General features: G+C 47.0%; 1 protein-coding gene across 4 annotated transcripts; it reads right to left on the minus strand.

The window, feature by feature from the left end:
- On the minus strand, positions 1-25,192 carry LOC142582776 (ammonium transporter Rh type A-like). Of its 4 annotated transcripts, none has more exons than XM_075692804.1 (8): positions 22,171-25,192; positions 18,010-18,160; positions 17,069-17,213; positions 11,924-11,961; positions 10,912-11,049; positions 4,789-4,922; positions 3,461-3,627; positions 1-1,465 (listed from the first exon to the last, which is right to left on the minus strand). In XM_075692804.1, exons 1-8 carry the CDS (start codon positions 22,332-22,334, stop codon positions 1,245-1,247), a joined length of 1,158 nt encoding a protein of 385 aa, XP_075548919.1. In that variant the 5' UTR covers positions 22,335-25,192; the 3' UTR covers positions 1-1,244. The 4 variants fall into 4 exon arrangements, with proteins under 4 accessions (XP_075548919.1, XP_075548918.1, XP_075548921.1 ...); XM_075692803.1 differs by lacking the exon at positions 11,924-11,961 and adding an exon at positions 13,578-13,741; XM_075692805.1 differs by lacking the exon at positions 11,924-11,961 and adding an exon at positions 13,578-13,741 and having other exon boundaries at positions 1,275-1,465; positions 3,461-3,607.

A 25,192-nucleotide genomic window follows, 5' to 3' on the forward strand; every position in this document is an offset into this window, starting at 1 on the left:
TGAACTCAGCGGCTGTAATTCGTAGATTGAAATGTGTGGTGTAAAGTAATTAATTAAATGTTCATTAGCGTGATTACGTTAACTATTCAATTGAACATTCTGATTTCTCGTAGAAGTAATGGCCACCTCATCAAGTAATTTAGATCGAGGGTTTGAATTGTGCAATTTCTCATAGGCAATCGTCAAAAAATTTGGTGCAGCTAAAAAGAATGAAAACGCCCTGTATATAGGTTGTCCCACACTCACGTTAGCCAAGCTGTGCAACTGAAAAAGAAAAAAACGATTGATTTAGGAAACACGGCGCAAGATACGATCTCAAGACGTCCGGTGTTCGGTCGCCACACCTCTGGCAACCTAACACCTCGGGTATGATAATTGTATCTTACGCAGCCTTTTTTTTTTTAATCTATTGCTTCATCGAGCAGCTTGGCTATCCTCAGCTGGGACGCACGGCATGTGCGTCGCTGGCCGATTTGAGGGACAACAGAGAGCCTTTAGCAGAGCCACCTTACATTCCGCTCCTCTCAGACGGGCGTATCCTAACAATTTGCACACGGCCGCACAGCTGCAACGCTAGTGCATCTGCGCGCAGCGCTCGTGCAGACGTGCACAGACAGTCATTGAGTCAAAGTCGCTCCTGCAAACCAGACGTTCTCAGAAAGAACAAAAGTGCCTTCACGGCCTTCTGAGCCGATGATTGGTGGGGACGGTGCCCTAGTACTGTTTGTTCACTCAGAGGACGATCATCGAGTTTCCTCAATGTGTTGGACATAGATTGTCCTTGTGCTTCAAATTGAGGACAGTGACACAATAAGCTGTCAATGTTCTCCTCGCATCCAGTGTTCGCTAAGGGCGGAAGCCGCAGAAGGTGCGGGCAAAACAGTGTCAACGCGGTACATTGAACCTATACAACACCTGATGTGTTATTGCTGTTTCTTTGCTCTGCAGCGCAGTATTGGAGCGCACTACACAGAAATGTGGACGTGGTAACGTCTGCGGTCTAGACAAGATGATATACGACTGAGCTTGTTCGTGTCTATTCTTCTATAGTCTGTGTCCTATTTTGAGCTTCACACCCCTTCTAGAAGTGTGAACCTCTGTAGCACTGCGGTACGAACTAAGCTTGATTCTCTGTCGGCAAACGTCTGAAATAGAATCCTCGCACTTCTTTTATTCACATTGTTTCCATCGTTCAGTAGTGCCAAGTAGGTTACCATTCTGTGACCGATATTTTCGTCCTTAATTTAGCGGGTAGAGGGGCCTACAGCTCTAGCCTTGGTTTCGCGCACGATGCTCATGACGCGGTTTTTGAACCGGACTTGCGGCCGTCTTGGAGGGGAGGCCTTTCGTGGCTTCACTTCCAGGAACGTGGGCATCTCGGGACCCGCCACGCTCCAAGCGACCCCATCGTCAAACAGGTCTTGGACATCCACAGGCTGAAAGCACTCCAACCGAACCAAGAGTCCTGCACGAACACACAGGGAGGCCACAGTGGTACGAATGACACTTAAGACACGAATGAGAATGTTCTTTGCGTTACAAACGTTCACCAACGAACATTCGTTCGACAAAGCATGTACTGCACAAAATACATGATGAAGGACAGGAAGAGCGGCAGGACAGAGAGCAATGCTTCAGGGGACGTATTCTGCGACGATCACTTTCGGCAATAGTATCGCCGTCAGGCGCGCGCTGATTGGCTGGTTGACCAAAATCGGATGAGCCGATTGGCTAGTTGAGCACTACTTCACGCAAAGACGGTGGTATCGCTGAAGTGATCGTCGCAGAATACGTCCCCGGGTTCAACGAAAGCTCACTCGTTGATTGTCTTTTTACGTGTACGTTAAGAGTCGCTCCCTTCCAAGGCATGTATATGTGTACCTTCACTAACCAACAGTCATACTCATAATGATTCTGCAGAAAATACATTATTTTCCTGACTGTGTATGACAGCGAAAGCTACCCATGATATAACATGAACGCTTTATTTTTACAGAAGAAAAAGAGAAGGAGAGAGGAAGGATGCTACGCATGGCGTTAAAGATAAGAGAGGTAGGCAACGGCCACCTTTTGTCGTAACTGTAAGGATGTTGTCGGCAAAATTATGCACGCATGTAACACGCGAAAAGCTTCGTTAATATCAATAATAATTAATGACGAAACTGATAATCTTCACTGGCAGTAACAGAGAGCCTTCCATCCGTTTCTCTATAGCCCTTGGTTAAAAAAACGAGTTTATTTGATGGCTCGTTTCACGTCATATGGACAGTCATCATGAAGCACACGTTTCAGTTCATAGTATCAACCAATGTATTGACTCATTCGTACCATGGCGAGCAATGATTTGGTGCATTAGCCCACTACATTGTTACAGTAATATACGTGAATGATATTGTGAGGTTCATTAATGAGTATTTTGTCCTTCGCCTTTCGGATTTCTAACGCATTTCAGTTAATGTACTGCGCCCTCTTCCTTCTGTGACACCATCGCGGCCCTGAAGATATCAATATAAGGCAGTAAATGAACAATTATGAACGACATAGGACACTCGTGCATACTTAAATACTCCATCGAACAAGCCGAATGAATAATATCTACATGGGCGAGCTGACAAAGTAGATTGTTTAGCTCCTCACTGTCTGCGCGACAATGAAGTTGAGGCGAGATAAACGAAGAAAATGTGCAACTAGTAACTGAAGCACTTTAACTCAATATTCGTTACACATGGTATACTTGGTATTATTCCGTGAGGTCGAGTTGGGCGTGCTGAATCAGCGTGACCGATGACCACCGTTCCCTGATGAACAGGTTACTGTTTTGACAACGATGCTCCGACATCGAGACGCAAGGCTTGGTTACGGGTGTCAGTTCTCGTGAGGTGAACAGAATAAGTTAATGGCTTTCAATAATGCCTCATGTTTAAACGAATTAAGCAGCTACGCTGCCCGTTTAGTTTACCTTTGTGTAAACAGGCACCACGAACAGGTTGATTTTGATTTGTGCCAAGACCAGGGTACCACGAGAATGGCAGGCCGTGCAAGCTGCAATACTGTGACCGCAACCAAATTGTTTATGAAGCGTTTTAGTTCACTGTGCTTTTACTTTTTTCGCGAAGCAGAGGATAGTACCATATTCGAGGTATCCTCCTCACACATTACAAGGGTGTTTTCGTAATTACACCCTCTCCACTGCACCTATTTAACACCGCGTATATTCCTAACACTCCATAACATGGGTGTGTGCGAGAACATCATCCTGAATGTGTGACCGAATGCATTTGAGCTCCACTTAGCTGCATCACACAGCTCACGGTGATGCGCGCCGCATTGACGCTCCACGTGGTGCTTAAAAGCGGTGTACATTCTAGCCATATTATACCAGCCTTAACAAAACCTCGAACCATACTCTCCGATTTCGCATTCCTGTAAACTTGGCTTCTAAAATCAACGAAGGAGTCACCTGTGGCCAGGCCTCCGGAGATGGCGATGGCCAACGTGGCGAGCAGAGCCCAGAGCTGGTAGGCGGCCTGTTCTCCGGCGGACCGGCCCAGCCCATAGGTCACGTTGAAGCCATGACCGTTGGTCACGTTGAACACGGACGCTCTCGCTGGATAGATGGAGAATAAGCTGCGAAAGGTGCAGATGCTGCGCAATCCTTTCACGGCAACTATGTAGCTGTCCGTGACAAGATGCCCGCTTTGTATACAGAGTGGTATAAAGTGCTACGCGAGTGACGACACGCTAGCCACACGCCTAAGAATACCTCGTCTTGGCTGAGAATCGGAGCGGGATACGCCGCATCGGAGATGAGCACACGGAACCGTGAAGCTAGTCTCGCAGCTCGTGAAACGCTACCCGACTTGGGTTGTAGTTCCCCTGCTCGTTGATCCCGTGACAATGATTCGATTGTGAGACTATAAAAGCGAATGTGTTCAAACTTATGCGCCCATCTGGAAATTCGAGCGTGTGCGCAACAGCGCAGCCTCTCCGTAATAAAACGAGGCAACTCTCTGTTCCCCAGTTCCCCTTCCCCACGTGTAAGGTAGCCAACCGGGCGAGACATTGGTTGACCTCCATGTCTTTCCTTCGTGTCTCTATCTCTCTGTTCTGAAATCGATTCTGTGAAGCCCCTCCAACTGCAAACTGTTACGCACTTGTAGTGAAGCGCATTAAGATTTAGTTGCCTTTAATAAGCGCCAAACGTAGGGACTGTTTTTGAACACACCGTCTACACAAGAAGGTGCGAAAGGTAGATAGACGTGCTGGTGTCAACAAATGGCCCTGTGCAGAAGTGGTCAAAGACTGGCAGGCACCATTAATTACTGCGCTATTTTGGATTAGTATGTATTGGGGACAACATCTATATCTTCCCTTTCTTGTTGTGTACAAGATCCATGCATATGGATGAATGTACCAGTCGAAGTCAACTGAAAGTTTGTTCATAGAAAAGGACCCGTGAAAGCACATCAAGTTACCAAACTTGAGAACAAAGAAGTACCAGCGGCAGCAATTTATCCCCCTCCCCACATAATATGAAGAAATTAGTAAAGCATTGCAAGCACAGTGCTGAAAAAGCTTACAGAGGTCACCCTGCAATGCATATTAGCGCCACATGGAAAACAAAGACTCGAGAAGGTGTGAATAGTAGGGAACAGAGTGCCTCCTTTTTAAGCCCTAGCTTTCCAATTCACGCTAATATGCATTCATTATTCAACCAACTCACGCCAAGCAACAAGTGTTACTACCCTGCTACCTGCCCGATTTTATCTCTCACGCACGAATACTCACCTGTCGCCATGAGATTCGTGGGACGTTGCGGCCGCCAGTATGATGCTGCTGACGCCTGCGAGCAATCCCGGCATGCCGTGCAAGTTGTGCACGCCGCATGTGTCGTGAACGTTCCAGCGGCGAGACAGGAAAGGCTGCGAAGTAACGGAGAATGAGCCCTGCAGCGTTGCTCACGTTGAACGAATCTCCAATATCCCCGAGTGCTCCAGAAAGGCAAGAGAGATCTCGCGCTGCCTGTGCTACATGCTTGTCAGCAAACGCTCGTTGTTTCTGAGTGCAGATACAGCTTCCACAGGACGCGCTGCGAGCTGTCCTAACGAACATTTGCATATTGAACGGGAGGTCTCGCTGCGTGAATAGAGCTACAATAAAATATCAACATTTACTGGCATTAAAGAATATACAGGGGACTATAGGTCAACTTTAAAAGCCATTCGCGCATTATTCGAATTCCAGAGCACCATGGGCCCTGACTCGCGGTGACCGTAGGCCTATCTGTCATGCGCCAGTACTTATTTGCGCCTTACTCACGCATCCGTATTAAATAAATACCGTTCCCTTAACCGAATCACGGGGCTTTTAGTTGCGACCGTCACAGCCTACGCGTTTCGTCTTGCATTTCACTGAGATGGAAAAGAAAAGAAATTGAAAAAAAAAAGAAAGGCAGCAGATCCAACGAGCTACATCTACATACAGCGAAGCCTTGTGTGAGTTCATGAAGACTCGAAACACGAGTTTGTGTTTACTGAATGCCCGCACAGAATGACAGGGAAAGCTTTATTCAGGCATTGTAAAGAGCCTAATGCAATGCCGACTCCGCTGCCGCCGATGGACGGAGGCGAGCTTTCAGGTTCTCTTTTTTTATTCTTCCCGCCCCCGCACGGTTGGCGCCGCCGCTGCCACGGGCGCGTGGAGGCGAGCGCCATCTTGTGGTGCCGCAAAGAGCGAGGCGGCGCGCGCGGCGCGTGTATCCCACTGCAATTGGTTGGCCTATTCTGCAAGAGAACAGCCAGACGCCACGGTGACGAAACCGGGCGAGACTAGCAAAGAAAGAAAAAAATATTCGCTTTTAAAAAGAGAACCAGCCGCACTCGTAATCGAAACCAGAGGTAAAAGGAGAGGCCACATCAGCCGAGCCGAACCGCGAACACGTTCCATGGCGTCTCTGATATTTCAAATCCGCGCTGCACGTGAGTACACTGGGCGTATATACACGCGCGTCCAGAAGTTTCGACACATAGTTTTGCTGTTCACTAACTGAAACAAAATGGTAGGTTGCCTTCTAAAAGCCCGCTAGCCTCAAATGGCAGCTAATAAGGACGCACTGAACAAGAGAGAGCAATATAAATATAAATAAACTAAAATACGTCAAACCTTTCGGAGTTGCTTTAAGAAAGCATCACTATAGTATAAAAAATAACACAGAGTTGCAAGTATATACATGCCATGTATACTGAAGAGATAGAGCATGACCTGTGACAAGCACGAGTGGCTTCTAATCATGTTGAAATTTTGATTTTACAGCAAAACCAACGAGTGAACGCACAACAGATGCGGAACTCGACATAGGGCCTTGGACGAATGGTGTGATAACCTCCGCAGTCACAAAGAGATTGTCGCTAGAGAAAAATGTGGCCACCACGGAGGAAGCTCCAGGCGTTGATCTCCGTCTGCTTCATCTATGGGAAGCCCGGAGGGGGTTCACCAAACGGTGGAAGAGGCAAAAACTAAATTTGAAACTCAAAATACACATTGCTGAAATCACACAAAAAAAAGGGGGGGGGGGGCAGAGGAATAAACCCTAGAACTGGCTGAAAGTAATCGGAAGTGATTCTGAGGCAGTATGGGCGGAACGCTGAGTAGGAGAAAAAGCTGGCGAATACTGAGAACCGTCACAGACTCGACCAAAACTAAGGGCGATACCAATAAGGCGCGAGAACGCCTGCTCCATACATACACAGACACGGAGGAGGAATTCCTGGCATAGGTGGAGGAGAAGTGCTTTGGAGGAGACATAGCACCCCCTGTCTACAACACAGAATATCAAGGGAAACCCAACCATATGTTGGACGCCCCCATCGGCGAATTCGAGATTCACGCAGCCATCGGGTGCATGACAAGAAATACGACAACGGGAGCGGACAAAATCACCAACGCAATGGTTAGAAAAATGAGCAACTACTCCATCGAGGCCTTCACAAAATTCATAAAGGAGGACTGGGCACGAGGCGCCATCCCACAACAATGAAATCATGCCCAGGTAAATCTAATCCCAAAGCCCGGCAAGAAACTGGAGGTAGCAAACCTGCGGCCCACCTCTCTCACGTCATGTACATGACGTGAGATTATAAATTGACGTCATGTAAATTGCCTAGACGTGTAGGCAATTTATACGAGAGGGTGGTAAAAAAAAAACGGTTGCATGACCATTTTGAAAACAATAACCTGATGCCGCACACCTTTGGCTTCATGCCCCACCTCTCAGCTCAGGACGCCCTCCTCCAACTGAAAGAGGAGGTGCTGATATTATGGCAGTTGACATAAAAGGCGCCTTTGACAACGCGAACCATCAGGGGATTCTGAACGACCTCGCCGACACAAACTGCGGAGAAAGAATCTAGGGCCTTCCCGAGTCCTTGCACTGCTGAAATCAAGATCAGCACCCTAGAATCGAGATTAATACAAGTGACACATCGTGGAGCATCACCAAGTGGCAGTAATCTCTCCAACCCTCTTCAACGTAGGCATGCTAGGCCTAACTAGGGCACTCCAGAACCAGCCGCATATACGGTCCGCCATGTTTGCGGACGACTTGACGGTCTGGACGACCATAGGCTCACTGGGACAAAAGGATAGAGAGACTGCAGGAAGCCGCAAGCCTCATCGAGGCATACGTAATGAAACACGGTATGTAATGCGCCCCATACACAAAAAAAAACAGAATTGATTAGGATATGGAAAGGCAAGAGGAACGGATTGGTCCCGACGGGCGTGCGACACAAATTAGAGGTTTACATGACTGAGACAAAGATAGAGGAGAAAACTACCATCCGCATCCTAGGAATGTGGCTTCAGTCAAACCAAAGATGCGCCTTCAACCTTTACCGTATTCAGACATCCGTCAAACAGATGTCTAGAACGATCAGAACAGGCAATAAAACAAATATGGGCATGGGAGAAAGCGACACAATTCGGCTTGTCAAAAGACTGGCCGAAAGTAGACTTCTATAGAGTATTGCCTACTACAACTTGATAAAGACGGGGTAAGAGTCCATAGAAACCTGTCTGTGGAGAGCTTACAAAACGGCCATGCAGCTCCCCCAAATGACTTCAACAGAACTCCTTATGGCCCTTGGATTCTCGACTACCTTTGATGAATTCGTGGAGGCAAAGCTCCATGCGCGAAAGTTAAGGGTCACCCAGTCAACAACGTGACGAAGCATCCAACGCAGACTGCGTTTCAGAAACTGCGCGGAACTCCAAAACATACATGCGGACCTCACAAACGCCCAGAGGGAAAAAAATCGCCGTCGCTCCAATCTCAAAAGGGATGCACCCCGTCCTAAACCTGGGCCGCAAAGAAGCCTGGGCCAAGCAGTACAAGAAAGCATACGAGGGCAGGAGTAACACATACTACACTGACGACACGTATACCATGGTTTACAACCACAGTGATAGATAAAAGTTACAGAGAAGTCACGAGCACCACAGCGCGGGCTTACAAAATCTGCGAGGCCAATGAGATAGCCATCGCTAAGCTTATCGCGGGGCACACCAACACAAGTGAGGAGGCCCAGATCCTGACGGACTCCATGCAGGCGTGTAGAAACTGCTGAAATGGTAGGATCTGCAGGGCAGCCGACAAGACAATAAATAAAGACAAGGACCTCGGCTCAATCAAATTTATCTGGATACCCGGTCGCACAGGCATCAGGGAAAATAAACTCGCCCACACGGTTGCCACTGCGCACGCAACATACCAGTGTCACCCCGACAGTGAGGCGAGCATCCAACCCGAACCGGTGGACTGGAACCGATCGGCAATCCTTGAACATTGCAGGAGGGCTCGAATTAAGTACGCCACACCACGTCGGAAACTAAGCAAAGCGGAACAAGTCACTTGGAGGATGTTGCAGACTAAAACTTACCCACACCTACATCTCCTCCACAAAATAGATAAAGAGGGATATCCAGAGGCGTGCCCGTGGTGCGGGGCCGAGCCCACGCTGCACCACATCCCATGGAAGTGCGCTGAGTCACCTCAAGAAAACAATAACGAAACCCCAACGCGATAGGGATGGGAGGCCGTGCTCTCCAGCTCGGAGGAGGCAGCTCGGAGGAGGCAGCCCGGAGGGCTGCCATACTCCAGGTGAGCCGAAGGGCTCACGCCAGCAGAGCCCTAGAATAGGGACCAGCCTGAAGACCGCTCGTCCTATTTTGTACAATGGAAGTTCTCTGTATATCTATAACACACCAAAGCACACGATATGTCACTGGCACGAGAAGCTGCACACAGCATACGTAAGAAATGGATGTGGAGGCAGCCACAAATTTAATTTATTGCTGCCTTGTGTGCGAGGCTGGTTCACAGTCCCCGTAGCAAGAGTTTCCGAGGAAGAACTGTTTTAGAGGAAGACGCAAGGTTGTTCTTGTAACGCGCAGTGTCGTCGAGCGGAAATACAAGCGGGAAGTAACGCAGTGGACTCGACAGACGGTCCGTTCCACTCCGTTTTTTCCCTCCTGTATTTCTGCTAAACGACACTACATGATGCACCAACTGGCCCAACAGCCTACGCTTCTGTTCTTGCAATGTTTGACAGTGAGATTCGCCGGGGTGCTTCTGGAGGCTCCTCCTGTATTGTCCCACGTATAATATATATCTCTCGTCGTGATCATGCGAGTCACTGAGCATTATTTTCACTCTAAAACCCTACTGATTTGTAAGAATTTGACAGTGTGATGTCCATCCGAGTGTCTTCTGGTTCCGTTTTTATTCAATATGAGAGCCACAGCTCGACAACGCCTGTTAAGTAGACCGTGCGCTATGTTCCGCAATCCCGTTTCTTCGCCGATCTCATTCGACCTAGCCGAGAGTGTTATAATCTGGAGGGGAAACATTATTCTAAGTCGCTAGCGTGCACATACTCGTTTTCGGCAGCGCTCATAAATTTAGGTCCGCAGTTTTCATTCGATCGAAAATTATGTGCGGGGAAGCTCACTTGCGAAATTTCGTACCTTATGCAAAATGCCGTTATGCTACGTTGGCATTTAACATTACGACCGACTCCAGCCTAATTAGAAGTGTGGCAAGGCGATGTTAGCGCCCTACTTAATCACTGGCTGCCATCGATTGGTGCTTTAGAAATAACGACCTAGTGTCTAAGTTGCATATTTGAACTACGGCCGATCGTGTCCCACACAGCAGAGATGTGCTTTAACTGGCGCGCGAAATGACCTTGTTGATGGTAAGCTGATTAATTTGATTTGAATTGCGTTAACAGATTTCTATTTTTTTTCACGCCACCTGCATTGGCTGTTTGCTACATGTCCAAGTAAAATTTGTGATGTCCGCCTACACTGACCGTTTGCTCCAAGTGCTAATGAACTTTGTAATGTGAGTGTAAGTATGTATACAGGCGTTTAAACAACGGCTGCCTCCATTTATTAATATCAAGGTCTTCAAAACATAATGATAGATGTTGCTTGCAAAAAAACACCTTGCATTCGATAGCCCCGCGGCCCGGAACGACGGACGCGCGGTCGGTCCTAGCAAGCCGGTGTAACGGAGCCAAATAGGAGAAAGAAACTTCTCACGTCCGGGCTATCTACGCCGTCACGTGACGCTACTAATGAAGCAGCTTTCTACCATGCTTGCGCTATACACGTCATCATGTGACGCTAGTATTTGGGCGCTCCCGCAACGTCTTGTCGCTGCTTTGTTAACAACACTTGCACCCGCGCTTGTGTGCATGTTATGCGAAGAAGCCGAACTCTAGGAGACGCGATCACCGTGGGGCGAAGACGAACGTCAAGGCACTCTAGATTGTCAAGCATCGAAATCCCCGCTAGCCGTTTGTACAGCGGTCGGTATGCACAAATTACAAGAACGATGAACTCGCTCACCGTAATGAACTTGTATCCCAACACCGAGATTCCTCCGGCTATACTACCCACTATGATGGCGCTGTGAGGTTCACCCAGGATGCTGGCAATGCTGCCAATGGCAACGCCACCTGAAAGTGTTGAGTTCTGTATGTGGACCTGCAATTTGTCGAGGATAAAAAAAAACACAGAGTTTGCGCCAATCTGCGACATATCCCAGACAACGCTCACACGCGCTAAACGCACAAAAAGTACGTAGGTCCGTTGAAGAACACAGAATGGTTTCTTACTGATGCGAAAACGCGTACTCCAGTTAAACGACTCACCAATTTTCACTTCATTGAGCAGTGCGCTAAGTAAAGTTCTAGTAGATGCAGAAAAATCAGAGAATGGCACTTACTAAATGTTAATATATCGATGAAAAGTGTTCGGAATTTTTTTTTTCGTACTTGTCATTCACGTCGTCTGGTAGGTAACTGAAACCGACTCCTGAAGACACCGAAGTCACGCCTACGTGCACTATACTGCGGCCTACTTGCAAGGACACCCTTATGGATCATTATCTTTTGGAAAGAAAATGCTTCTTCGAAGAAGCTGTTTTCATGAGTTCACAAACGTAAGTCCTTGGTGTGGTAAGCGTTTACTGGGTTCATATTACTGTTACGCACATTCTAAGTACGCCAATGGGTCAACATTGGTTAATCAAGACAACTACCAACAAAACGATGAGGTAGGGTGTTGGCAACTGCGTTTCGTGCCATAAAGAGTAAATAAGTGTGATCTAAAAGCAGGGTCCCTAGATTTGTCGTACAGCCTCTTGCATATATGCAAGTCGCATGTTTTCAATACAGCGTATTGAAAGCATAGCGTTCAAGACATCACTTGTTAACAATGCTTCATTTCTTACTATCACGACTTTCTTTCATATTCTTGTTCGCTGTTTAGCTGTACCTTATACATTTACATTCTCAATTTCCCAAAGTCTAAAGAAAAAAAAGGTAGAGAGGTGATAATAGCTTAGTCTAAAACATACAGTTGTTTTGGCAATCCGCTTGCCCTTCCGCAATAAATCTGCAAAACAATGAACAAATGCATCATTCGTAGCTAGAAGAAATGACATTAGCCGCCCAACGGCTTGAATCATGTATCAAATTTTTAGAAAAGGCACAACAATTACTTTCCTAGGGAAATCGCTGTAGTTGGAATAGCGTGCAACAAGATGCGAAACAGATCAGGTTGAACACACGCTGATGCGCTATGCAGGAGGTCGGCTAGAATAAGGCAACTAACCGACATGAATCACGTGCGTGATTTGTACTTACGCTGCACATGTGATAAGCTGTAACTAACTGAAACCAACGACTCGCTTACCGAGTGACCTTCCCGAGCAAAACAAGAAACCGTGATGAGAATCTTAAGAGCGCGAATGTTTCGCAGATTTCGCATATCACATTCAGCACTTCATTGGATTGTGGATGTTGGAAAAACAGTCTGAAGACCAATGCGGTGCTTCAGGAGGCTTTATCCCCGAATGGAAAGCAAAGTGCCGCAATGGGACTCTGGCAAGCCAGATGTAGTAACACCATACACCAAAAGGTGCACCGGTTTCTTACAATTTATGTCTCATATCATAAATGACAATAAGTAAGCTGCATAAATAAATAAATTATGGAAATCCAACGCATATGCTGGAACATATATGATGCGAAGCATTCCTGAAGCGGTTAATTGGCTGTTATGAAGGTAGAAGCGATGCGTACGATTGTCTTTATTGTCATCCTACGCAACGTGTGGCACTCTGTATGCTTATGTACTGCTCAGGCCACAGCAGTAATGTCGCGTAACCTTTATGTTTATGCATCACACCGTTCACAAGCTATGCAGAAATGCAAACAGCAATTAATGTGAATGCTCACTGTGAGACGTCCACGCAGTGACATCACGAGGTGCGAAAGCGACGTTTGATGTTCGTTGAAAAAAAAAAAAAAAAGATTGGAGATCGAGCGGCGGTGTGCACTGAGAGAAGTGCGACGCCAAGGACAGCGGTAAAGTTGACTCGCCTATTATTGGTCCATGTCATATACCTGCGTCTTTGATGTAATGTAAACTCTCGCGCGTGCAAATGATTTAGCACACACGGGCCTTTGGCCGCACCTGTGCACGTGCCTACGTGTTCTATTTGGCGAGGCAGTAGCAGCAGAAACAGTACCCACGGTCAGCAATGTCTGGGAGGATTCGCAAAAAAAGCTTCGCTTTGAAAGACAACGTTCATCCATGAAAAAACATGTGAAACGAAATGAAAATTAATACAGGAGCAAGAAGGCGAAATACAGGAATTGACAAAAAGGTATGCCATGAAATGCTACAAAACATCTTTAACACCACGTATACATTACGGCAGCAAAATGGGATAAAACAAGAAGAAAATTCACGTTATTTTACGGCAATGATAGTAATACTGCCTAATACGTTTGCGCAATTCCGCTTACGTGTAGGCATGAGCGTCGTTATCTGAGCATTTTGTGCGTGTAGCTAATTCCTGAAGCGTGGACCTAAAGCGCGATAGTAGTGAACATTACTAATACGACACGGTGCACGGAACGGCAGGCGCCCAGGGCCCTGGTGATTCAATGCTTCTCGACGTACGCCATTCATTCAAGCCTTCGAAGGAAACGTGCGCCACCGACCATGTCGAGTCTTCCTCGGCCGTCGAGACACGACGAGGCGGCGAACGCAGTCAGACATGACGCCGTCAGGGCGAGGTAAGTGTTGATCACAGCACGATGCCTCTCGGCGCCTTGGACCGTGGCAGCGTTGAAGCTCGGCCAATACAGCCACAAGAAAAGCGTCCCTGTGAAGGTGCAAAGGCTTCTTTTGTGCCGAGGATTTGCAGCATTGATACTTTGATTTGCAGCTTCGCTCAACACTTCCCTGCAAGCAGCGTGCTTTCAGAAGCAATGCAACCCTCTGTGCATTACGCTAATGCAACTAACGTCGTATCAGTTTTTTGCCACTGTTTTGTTTTCGTTGTTACCTTCGTTTTCCGATTCTTCATTACTTCGTAGACTAAGTTCTCCAGAAACATTTGATAATTAGGCTCTGCAGAACACCACCCAAACCGAAAGTGACGAATGACGTAAGGCAACGCTTTGAAGTAGATCTGTGACAAAATCTTTCCATTATACCAACTTAAGCACGTTCATGGAAGGCGTAAAGACGGCGGGAATATTATAAAAGCCTAATTTGCTATCCGCATGGTCGCAGGATGGTGCAGAGAAAATCAGCTGGGTTCTTCAAAACGGCTTGTTAGTTGCACAACAATTTGCCCTGGCTCGAGGTATACGCGCAGGACGCTTGTGAGGCATAACGCGAATCGGAACCCCTCCTTCTCTCGTAGTCCCTCACAAGAGGCCGCACAAATGAGCAACGCTTCTGTTTCAAGGTACATTTGGATTTGCGTGGCACAGAGCCATGCCTGTATAATTGAAACTGGATTATTTTTCGTAACGATCATGAAAATACATTCGCGATCTGTCAGCGCAACAACAGACAAAGACAAAAAAGAATTAAGATACGAGCACAGGCGCTCTCATATCAACTGAAGCTTTAAGGTATCGATGTGGCCAATATATACAATGCGGATTGCACCAATGCGGGAAAAAACCAAAAGTAAAACCAACAACTTTTACAACAGCACCAAACACATCGCGTGTGATTAGACCTGATTTAAAAAGTTAAACTCATCCTGTGTTAAATTGTTAAATTAAATGAGTGACGGCGGGACAGCGCGTCAGAACACTGGCTGTTCGATCAAGCACAATGCCAGGCTTATGCCCTGTGGTACTGGCGTTGTGTAACAACTTCCAATTTCTTGTGGTAACTCGCCGTGGTTGCTTAGCGGCTATGGTGATGGGCTGCTAAGCACGAGGTCGCGGGATCGAATCCCGGCTACGGCGGCCGCATTTCGATGGGGTCGAAATGCAAAAACACCCGTGTACTTCGATTTAGGCGCACGTTAATGAATCCGAGGTGGTTCAAATTCCCGGAGTCCCTCACTACGGCTTGCCTCCTAATCACACCGTGGTTCTGGCACTTAAAACGGCCTGTTTAACTTTTAATTAATTTCTTACGCTAAAGTCTACACTGGCCAGACCGGGCGGGGCATAAACGTACGCCTCAATGAACACGGCATTTCGTTAAAATGCACACCCAGCTCTCATCTCTCGAGCCACCGTCGCACTTGTGGTTGCTTTTCGATATCGTTACGAGGCACAGAGAGCAGCGGAAGCTTGAGATAGCCGAGGCTTTTCACATCCACGAGCATGCGTTCAAATGCGTAAGTCAGCCCTCCGTCACTACAACAAAGTATGAAATTAACCATTAAAACCAGGTTTAATCACACGGGATGCGTGTGATGCTGTTGCACAAGGTGTTGATATTAGTTTCGGTTTTCTCACTTTGGTGCAAAGCGCGTTGTATATTGTTACGTGTAGCTGATGTACAAGTATATTTACAATATATTTACACGTAGACCAACGGTGGCAAAGATGGCGACGCTATATCAAGCGGGGCCACGTCGTCTTCTTCCTCTTCAGTGCAGCCACACCGTGGCGGCTGTTCCGTAGCATCACCCCCGGTAGTAGAAGCACCGTCCCGGTGCTTCTACTGCTTATCGTTTCTTCTTTTTCGTCTTTGTCAGGTGTCGCGCTGACACACAATGAGCATGTTCCAACTCGCCTAGTTCTCACTACTTGTGCGTGGAGATTGACACTGCAGGGAAATAAAAAGCTTTTGAGAGGGTTGTCCCGAACAGTAGCAATCCGGTGTGGCCGCGCCCTGGAAAGGCCACGGCTTGGGAAGGCACCTGTTTCAGAACTACTACTGGAATTACAAAAACCAGAACTACAGAAATGGAATTCATAAATATTCTCTACCAGCTAGCTTAGACAGCATGCAGGCCAAGGTTAGTGTTGTCTCTTGATAGCACGCACACAAAAAAAAAATGTCAGTTTTGCCGTGGGAGACGCGATTTCGCTAAATTGTAGCAGCATGAGACCCTTTTGCTAAGACGAAACCATCAAACTGGCGTGTTGTGCCACACGACATTTGCGAAGAGCGCATATGAGGAAACAACGCATTCTGGGAAGCGAACGGAGAGAGGTCGCGCGGCGGCGACAGTTACGTCATTCAATGACTAAGCGAGAAGGCACCGCGACCGAATCCTCGCGTGGGCTGATGGTGCCCACCAACGACGCAAGACCGCTGCAGATCTGCCCTTCAAACTAAACGACGCTCTTTGAAGTCCCGGAATCACTAAGGCGGGGAATTACTATGGCGGGGTTTCCCTCGCTCGCGGTACCGGCCATAATCGACAACAAGGAAGGTATTGGCGTTGTATTGTGGCTATGCGGAATTGCCGTGTTGTAACTGTTTCGCAGCACCGCGACGGAGACCATTCGAACGCAATATGTTCCGCTCCTCAAGCTGTGTTCTGGGCAGAGCTCGAACGTCTTAGTTTTAGTATCTTGGCTGGGGCCAGCTGGTGTGCTTGGGGCAATTGGTGTGCTTGCAGAGGCGCATGTTATTTACCGCGAGAATGATGAAACACGAAGACACACGACGAGCACGAAGAACACAGAAAACGATGTGCATCACCCAGTGTAATCATGTTATTCATGTTCCGCCGTAATTCATCGTTCTCGCTGTAAGTAGCGTGAATTTCAACATGAATCTTGGTTTTGTTTGTGCTATTTAAAGGCATAGAAAAATTCATGAAACGTGAAAGCCGGGACGACAATAAGCATAGTGGGTCAGCAGGTGCCTCAATCTCTGTTTCAGGACACGTCAGCTACACTGATAATTAAATTTAAAATGAGAAGAGGGAAACGTACGACTTGTGTATATAGACTGCATACAATATAAGCTCAACGCACACATATGCACTTATGTGTAAGCAAACACAGGCAACTCAGGGTAATTAAAAAAAGGCATGGCGCACTGTGAAGTTTATTCGCCATTCACTTCCCTCCCACACAAAAGTGGTCGGTTTCTATGAAATTTCTCACATCGGGTGCCACATGTTGGTACGCATACTCATTCACAACTGAGCAGCTTTTTAGTTTCTAGGCACTTAGAAACGCGGCTTTTGACCACACCACCCGTAAGGAGCACAACTGACCAATCATGGCGAAGACGTCAGAAGCGTACGAAGAGCCCTCGCTGCGGTGGCCGACGTGGTCTTTCCTATGCAGGACGAATGCTAGTGCGAGGCCGAAGTAGGCCCCGAAGGTGTGCAAAAATATGGAGCCGCCAGGATCCACGGCCTGAGACAGAAACATTTGTTAACTAGGCAAACGACAACTGCCACTGCCACCATCAAGGCTGACAATAAGGACAGTCAATTTAGCATACGCTAAAGAGGATAAAGGCGAAAGCCTGCTCGCTCACAAGTCATTCATTAAATAACTTGACATTCTCATTCGAATGCGTTGTTATTTTCTATTTCTTGTTTTACTGTTTAGCTGAATATACGTACACCTCGAAACAAGTTGCCTCAACTTCCAAAATGCGTTAGGAAACTACACGAAAATACCGGACACACGACAAACGATACGAAAAACTTAGTTCGAAGGTGCGAAATGCGCGCTACACTCGTTGCCATTGACGTCCTTCAACAATTCCCGTCTTCAGGATCAGCTGGGCCTACTGATCGAACACGCCTGCTCGCAAACTCAAGACAGTTAGACCAAATCAGCATTGAGTGGCACGTCTGACAGAAATTTGTCATAGAAAGAACCTTCTTTAAAAAATTGCACAAAAGATACGCATAGATTCATAAGACGAGACAACATTCAGCTCAACCAACTTAGAAGTCGTGCTATGAAGCGCTGTTGCACAAATTGTGCGCCAAGAAAAATAAACATTTAAGAACGAGGTAAATGATCCGATCAAATTTTCGAGCGGCTGCAACTTAGAATCGTTCCTTCAGATAATGGCGAGCACAACAACTCGGAACTAAACGCGACGAGAAGTGTATAGTTACAGCAGCAGCAGAACTTGGATCGTTAAATTGTCGGGGAGAAATCAATAGGAGCAAGCGATACAGTTTGTATACTTAACCTGGAGCACCGCTACACCTAGGTATTCGTTGCCGGCGCCAAGCGCGGTTTCCACGATCCCGATAATGGCATTCTGGATCAAGCTTGTCTTTCCCAGAAGTGCACCGAGAGAGATCAGGTACGTGACTGCCGAAAACTCGGCACCCAGGAGGCTTCAAACAAACAAAGAAAAATGAGTTAAGCAAGCATTAATGAACCGTTGGTTGAAGCTTGTTTTTGCAAACTGCATAGGTAGCGAAGTTTTCGGGGCCAACAGAAAACGATGGTGTTCTAACAGTTGAACGAAAAATATGTGCAGGTGACATTCAAAGATTCGTAGAACAATGCAGTCAGCAAAATTTCTGCAATGAGATCGAAACTCTGACGGGTTTATTGTGGGAAGCGTCACCGTTCTGACGACAGAAATTTCATTTCTTTTTTTTTTTTTTTGCATAGAAGTAAACTGGAGTTGACGGAGGCGTACTGCTTTCAACCTCTCCAGTTGGACCTACCTACCTTTCTCGGCCACTGACATAGCTGTAGTACAGTATGACGTAATTGCGCGGGTTCTTCAACCCATTCCCCCAGTCTGGTCTGCCATTGCTGTCGCAGATAGGGAAAAGTAACCGTTGACTATTCCATCCATCTCACCTCCACGACCTGCCGAGCCTTTCCAACGCCCTCCCCTATGACCAAGATTAAGGATCAAGGTTCATGTCCCTTTACCCTACTGTAGAGTAGCAGGTCACAGCAATCTAAAACTCCGGCTGACCTCTCTACCTTTCCGTAAATATCTTTTTCGCTCAAGGTTTTCTGACCCCAATTCTGCTTCAGGCTTAAAAGGTGCGGACTCTATAACGTCCGTAAACAGTGACGACAGTATTGTTACTTAAAGTTCCGCAATGCAAATGTACTAATGTACCAATGGTGTGATTGAAACCTACGTCATTCTTCCTCGACGGTTCTAACACATTCAGCAAAATCTTAAACTGCGCGAGGAAGACAGGACGTGAGCAGAAACGTGGACGCACACACTGCGTTTTGTGTGTGCGTCCTTGTTTCTTTTCCCGTTCTGTCTCCCTCGCGCAGTTTAACATTTTGCTGAATCTATGAAGTGACTGGCCCAATAACATGCTTTACTTCTAACACATGCACGTACACGCCCTGTTCGGCCGGAGACTACAAAAGCCGCTTGCCAGGCCCGTACTCTGTCGATCGTGCGAGGCGCGACCGCTTCATTCTGCTAGGCCTTCGGGCATGTCACGCGTGCGGTGAAGGAGCTACAATGTTGCCAACCTTTAACGACGGTCTTGCGAAGATACCAGCTACAAGAGAAGCGGCTGTGCTCACATGCGATGCGCACTAAGGTTTTGTACTCACAGAGTGCTACCATCGTGCGTTTCTGCCGCTCGCAAACCTGTGATTACTTATGCCGTTCTTTCGACGTGGCCGAATAGTTACGCTAAGTACACTACTCTTCCGTTCTATACGAAGTTAAACGCGACTGAAACGTTGTGCGATGAGTCCGCATCGCCCTTAAAGTGTCACGGCCACGTGTGCAGTCCCAAGCAGTTACAATATGCAAACCAACTGTATGCGTGTTGCCGGCTCATTGCAAAGCCCCGCAACAGGGTACATCGTGGCGCCTACCAAGCGCTCAAGTGAAAGCTCAGGCAAGTGAAGCTTGCATGTAGGCGTTCGCTGCTACTAAGAAAACCAAAATAAGAGTTCGTGAGCAGTGTGTTTTGCACTCTGAGCCTTGCTCAGAGTGCCCAACCATTCGGCATCTTGTAAGAAATGACTTTATCGCCTGCAGCATTAGTAAATCCATATATCAGATGTGGTAAAAAAAGGTCACATGACCGCGACAGGTCTTGTGGGCAACGATGAATGACGGTATACGGCAGCATACAGAAGCAATGCACGTGACCATTTCTGCTTGCAGTAACAAGTGAAATCGATAATTTTATTGGCCCACAGTCTTGTGAGAAGCAATGAGGCCGGAAAATCTCCAGTTCGAAGCCAGTGTGGCGGAAATTGTTATGGAGCATACGGTCCAGCACTGAAGACCTTATGAACGTGAACCCACGGAGCATAAAGTTTGATATCAGTTGAAATCCCGTTAATCCTTTCGACACGTAGGGTCAGGGACCTTATACACGGACCATAACGACCATGGAGATGTTGAAAAATTGTGGTCTTACGTTCCACACAGCATTTTGCACTGTCGTGAGACATTTCCAAAAATTTCAAGCCGGACAGTTCCGTGGTTCATTGATCAACTCCGGAACTAAATATCAACAGCCAACTGCCATTGACTATTTTGTTTCATTTCAGTGAGTCTTACGCGGCTTTTCCTTAATCAGCGTCTTCTCTCTCCCCTCAATAAAGGGCGCAAACCGCGTTGTCCTGCAGGTAAAGCGACGCTTCAAGAAAGAAGAGTTGACCAACACAGCCACAAGGAACTAGTCGTTTCGCTTCCTTTCTCAGAGCAATACAAAAAGCATAAGTATCGTTATATTACTGATCGCCGTGGAGTTAACTATGCTCGAAACGGTGACCGTTCCCGGCCGTCACTGATAGCGACATCGACAGTCTCACATCATAGTCTATAATTCATAATACCAGGTTCGTGCAAACATTACTACAAAAATTTACATTGCTAGCGCCAACACGATCTGTGAATATGGAACGGCTCTACCAGCGTAGAAATAATGATCACCGGCGCGTTGATTTTTCATCGCTAACGATGAGCTGGCTTCAGAATTCCTTTCTTTATTGCTTTGTTTTATTCTTGCTTTTTTTTTTCGTGAAATCCCTTCTTCGGCAATTTTTTGCGGTCGGTGGTACATTAACTGGATGTCAGTTATGTAACGCAGTGTTGTACATATTCAAGGTATTCAATATATTCACGTTCGCCTCCTGCACTTCTTGGTTACACAATGCCTACATGATTGCTGGTATCTCTAATGAATCAAATGTATTTTCATAACCCACGAAAGTCATATAGAAAAGTTGGTTTTACTCCGCAGATTTCTCAATTACCTGATTGATGACATGTACGTGATCCGTTGTAGAATATCCCTTCCTGAAGCCAGCCTGTTCTCTTGGTTGATTGAAGTGAAGTGCTGCCCTGAGTCTATTGGTAATTATCATGGTAAATATTTCATACAATACCGTAAGCGATCTAATGGGCCTACAATTCTTAATTCTTTAACGTCTCCCTACTTATGGAATAGTATAATGTTGGCATTATTCTAGCTCTCTGTTACAATTGAAGTCGTGGGGTATTGCGTATGAAGGGCCGCAAGCTTTTCAAGCATATCTCCTCCATCTCTGATTAGATCGACTGTTATTCCACCTACTCCTGCCGTTTTTGCCCAGCACGTATTTTGCAAGGCTCTTCTAACTTCATCACTAGTTATAAAAGGAGCCTCCGTATCCTGCTCATCACTACTTCCAATGAAGGTTGCGTGGCCGCTCTTGGCACTGTACAGGGCCGCTGTGTGCGTATGCCACGCCGTCGTGTATACATTGAACTGAGCTAAATGGACAGCAGCCAATGTCAATCTACATCTTTATAAGCCTTTCTTTGGGCGCTGAGAAACGACAACGGTTTTCTGTTGGGTCTCATCACGCGCACCATCGAGGACGGACGGACGGACGGACGGACGGTTGAGTGGGTGGATGGATGGATAGATGGATGGACGGACGGGCAGACGAATGGGTAGGTGGATGGATGGATGGATGGATGGATGGATGGATGGATGGATGGATGGATGGATGGATGGATGGATGGATGGATGGATGGATGGATGGATGGATGGATGGATGGATTGACGGACGGGAGGACGGACGGACGGGTGAGCGAATGAGTAGGTGGGTGGGTGGGTGGGTGGATGGATGGACAGACGGACGGACAAAAACCAAAAATACTGCGAGGTGCGACGCCTGCAGCGACGACTAGCGGTGCGCCTCGTACCGCCGGTGTTCTGAAATGCCTTCAGCGCAACGGTAAACCTTGCTGTTGCTTCTAATGCTGCGCGTTTGGCCAAAAACTGACAATTTAATATTTATTTGCTTTTGCGAAGAAAGCATCATAACTTAAATAGATTTTGTTAGATATTTTCACCAGAACTGTGATAAGTAGTAGACAAAGAAAATGAGATATTTAGGCTGGTACCTTTCCATGTCGAGCGGTATTTTGGCACTCTGCACGCGCCATAAGCCACGCATGATGACGGCCCATTGGAATACGATGGCGCTCTGTAGCAGCGTGTTGCCCACTGCGCTGTAGCCGAATCGACGCAGGAACGTCATCAGGTATCCGAAGCCGACGTACACCATCACGTGCACATCCTCGAACACTGCACGCCAGGAACGGGGTGGGTGCTCATTTGTGAAAGCATCACAACCTGGGAGAAGCTTACTCAATTACTGAGTGAGAACACACATATTAGCAGCAGTATTAAATGTAAACGGTTGTCCTATTCAATAAAAATTAAAGAAGGAAGGAAATTTTTTGTTCGCCGCACTGTAACTGTCTAGCTACAGGTGTGACACCAGAACGGCGTTCAGCAGGGCAGGAGGGTGATGGTTAAACCCATAGTTCCCATGACATGTTTCCGATTCTGCAAAAATGACGAGGAGAGGAAATAGGAGATAGGGCAGATAGCAAGCTACATACAATAATATACATTTCGCGACTGGGTCAACATTGTACCCCTTCTTTTTTGTCATAAGTGCATGCGAGAAGACGTTGGCGCCTACCTTAGTTTGCATGTATTACTACAGCAAAGTTCTTAAGTATATAGACGAGACAGTACCTTTCCGTCTACTTCAGGTCTGGTTGTGTGCGGTGCTCGAAGGTGGTTTCAGCAATGGCGATAGCGCGTACATTTTGCGCTAAGGTTACATAGTATTAATGCAGAAGCAAGCTTAAAGACACTGTACCTCGCATTTCTGCACACACTTCTACGAGCAACATGTTAAAAATACGGATATTAGTTTGTCTTTGACGGCGCGCAATACCTCCCAAGGCATATGTTCAGGGGCCAGGAAACAGATATACAGACTGCAATGGCGTTTGGTTCACACGCAGCCGCACGGAACTCTTGTGGTTCTTGCATTCAGGGGCGAGCGATACAGGCGAAACTACGGTGTATTTGGTGCTATAAGCTATCATATGGCGGCAGTTGAAGAGGAGGTTTACATCCCATTTTTCTCGTTTACTGGAGGGCTAACGAAACCCCAACAACGCAAACAAAAGCGAGAAGAGCCTTTCTCTTTTCCATCTTAACCGTTGCACACAGGTCGACGTCGGTGCAATTCAGGCGTGTCACTGTGTCGCTGTAGTTTGCGACGGCAACTCATCTGCCGCCGCAGAATCACACTTTTAAACAAGCTCTCGTCAAGCTTCCTATCTCTCGCTTACATTTTAATTTGCACTAACATGCACCGGAGCACTCACTCGGATAGAAGCGGTGGAAAGTTTCTTCGTTGGACTTTTCCTCGGCGGCTGTGACATGTCTCGGCTGCACGGGCCGATCGAAGGTGACGCACACGCCGAAAAGAATGAGCAGAATCCCTTCCACGAGGCCTAGTGCGAACGCCGTCTTGATGCGAGGTTCCATGCCGAATGAACATCGCCGACGATACGCGCTCAACTGCGCACTCTTTTCTCTTAAACTGCCGACGAACAGTTGCGGTGAGCATTGAATATTTCAGCACACGGCCACGAAGAAAGACGATTAAGGACATGGCGAGGTTGGGGGCAGTTTTAAAGCGGGCGCTTAAAACGGTAATCGGTGCGGGCGGAAAGAATTCCGTAATGCACCATTAGGCACGGCCCGAACAATCTGTATCGCGAGTAGCACGGCAACTGCATAGCAACGCGGTTTCCACGTTCCGGGAATGGAGCGTTGCGGCGAGCATGTGCGTTAGTCGGAAATTCAAGGACATTTGCTCGTTATCAGCGTTACTTTGATGAACGCGTTCGCGAGGCGTAGTATAAAGACTGGCTGCCAAAATATAAATAGAATTCATTGTACCAGGTTTGGTTCCAGATTAATCCGTCTATATGTACGGTGTTAATAGACAGAGTCGCCATTGTCAACTTAAGCGCTTCGCGGCACCGACCAAGCGTGTCAAGCCACGTTTTCTGGCATTTATTTAAGCTTTGGGGGACACCATATTGGGGCGCTAATGCGTATAGACGTACGCTTTTATGAACATTTTATCAAAACTACAGCGTTCTTCAAAACAGTCGTGACGAATCGACATGCTTTGATGACCGACTCGTCGAGTTCGCCAAGTTTGGCAAAGCAGCCGCAAGCTCTTTAGCTTCTGCAACCGGTACTCCTTACACTTTGACGCTATTAGGCCTTGAAGCAAGTCATCACTCTTCGTCTTCTTAACTGCTCTCAGATTAGTCGTCATTATCGCTGCGCAAATTTCCATGTATAAAGCTTCATCACCCGACTCACTGTAGCTGAAAAAGACAGAGGTCCTCCGTGCGAAACACCAGTAGCGAAGGCACATTCGTTTTCCGTCTCCGTTGTAGCGTAGAGTTACACAATACTTAAAATATAAGGAGTACCTACGCGTCCGCAGCGCAGCCCATATATGAAGGTTCTTTTTAATAACCTGCATGGAGTCACTTAAACAATGTCGTAGTCGCTCGCTCGACAGTTGATTGGATTAATAATTTCAACAGATTTCAATACCAACGCAAGCTACCATTAATTAACTTACATCCAATTTTTCTTTCCACCTAGTGAACACTAAAGTACAGTGTTCAGTTTCCACAGTGCTGCTCGGATATAGTAGTTGACGCCGAAAGATTTCGCAGACGATATAGTTGCTTATGTATAGCCCATCATCAACTGTAGAAGAAAAAATAAAGCAAAGCGAAGACCTCGATACACATTCCCACAAATAGGTTTCAAAAGCTGAGTAATAGGTAATGCAGAGTCTAAGTTTAATCCGAAGGTTACGAGACCGAAGTCGGCCTCGCCAGCAAAGGCTGATGCAATGCATTTCAACCCTATCACAGTGAGCGCAATTTTAACGAAAGTGTACGACTTTATCTTGCTTCCCGACATTTTTTTTTTCGAACTACGCTGCAGGGATACTTGCAGATAAGCTATCCAGGCCAAGGCCGTCTGTTTTTCAACGATTGGTCCTCATGTTGCAGTGCACAGCTT

Source organism: Dermacentor variabilis, chromosome 5 (genome assembly GCF_050947875.1).
Source record: "Dermacentor variabilis isolate Ectoservices chromosome 5, ASM5094787v1, whole genome shotgun sequence".
Taxonomy (NCBI): Eukaryota; Metazoa; Arthropoda; class Arachnida; order Ixodida; family Ixodidae; genus Dermacentor; species Dermacentor variabilis.

Bases quoted from the DNA above. Each gene is read 5' to 3' on its own strand.
- LOC142582776 (XM_075692803.1), bottom strand. From the start codon at position 22,334: ATGGTGTACGTCGGCTTCGGATACCTGATGACGTTCCTGCGTCGATTC. The intron at 17,214-18,009 runs GTTAAGTATACA...TTTCTGTCTCAG, and splicing joins TAGGTGTAGCGGTGCTCCAG to GCCGTGGATCCTGGCGGCTC. The intron at 4,923-10,911 runs GTGAGCGAGTTC...GTTACTTCGCAG, and splicing joins TGGGATACAAGTTCATTACG to CCTTTCCTGTCTCGCCGCTG.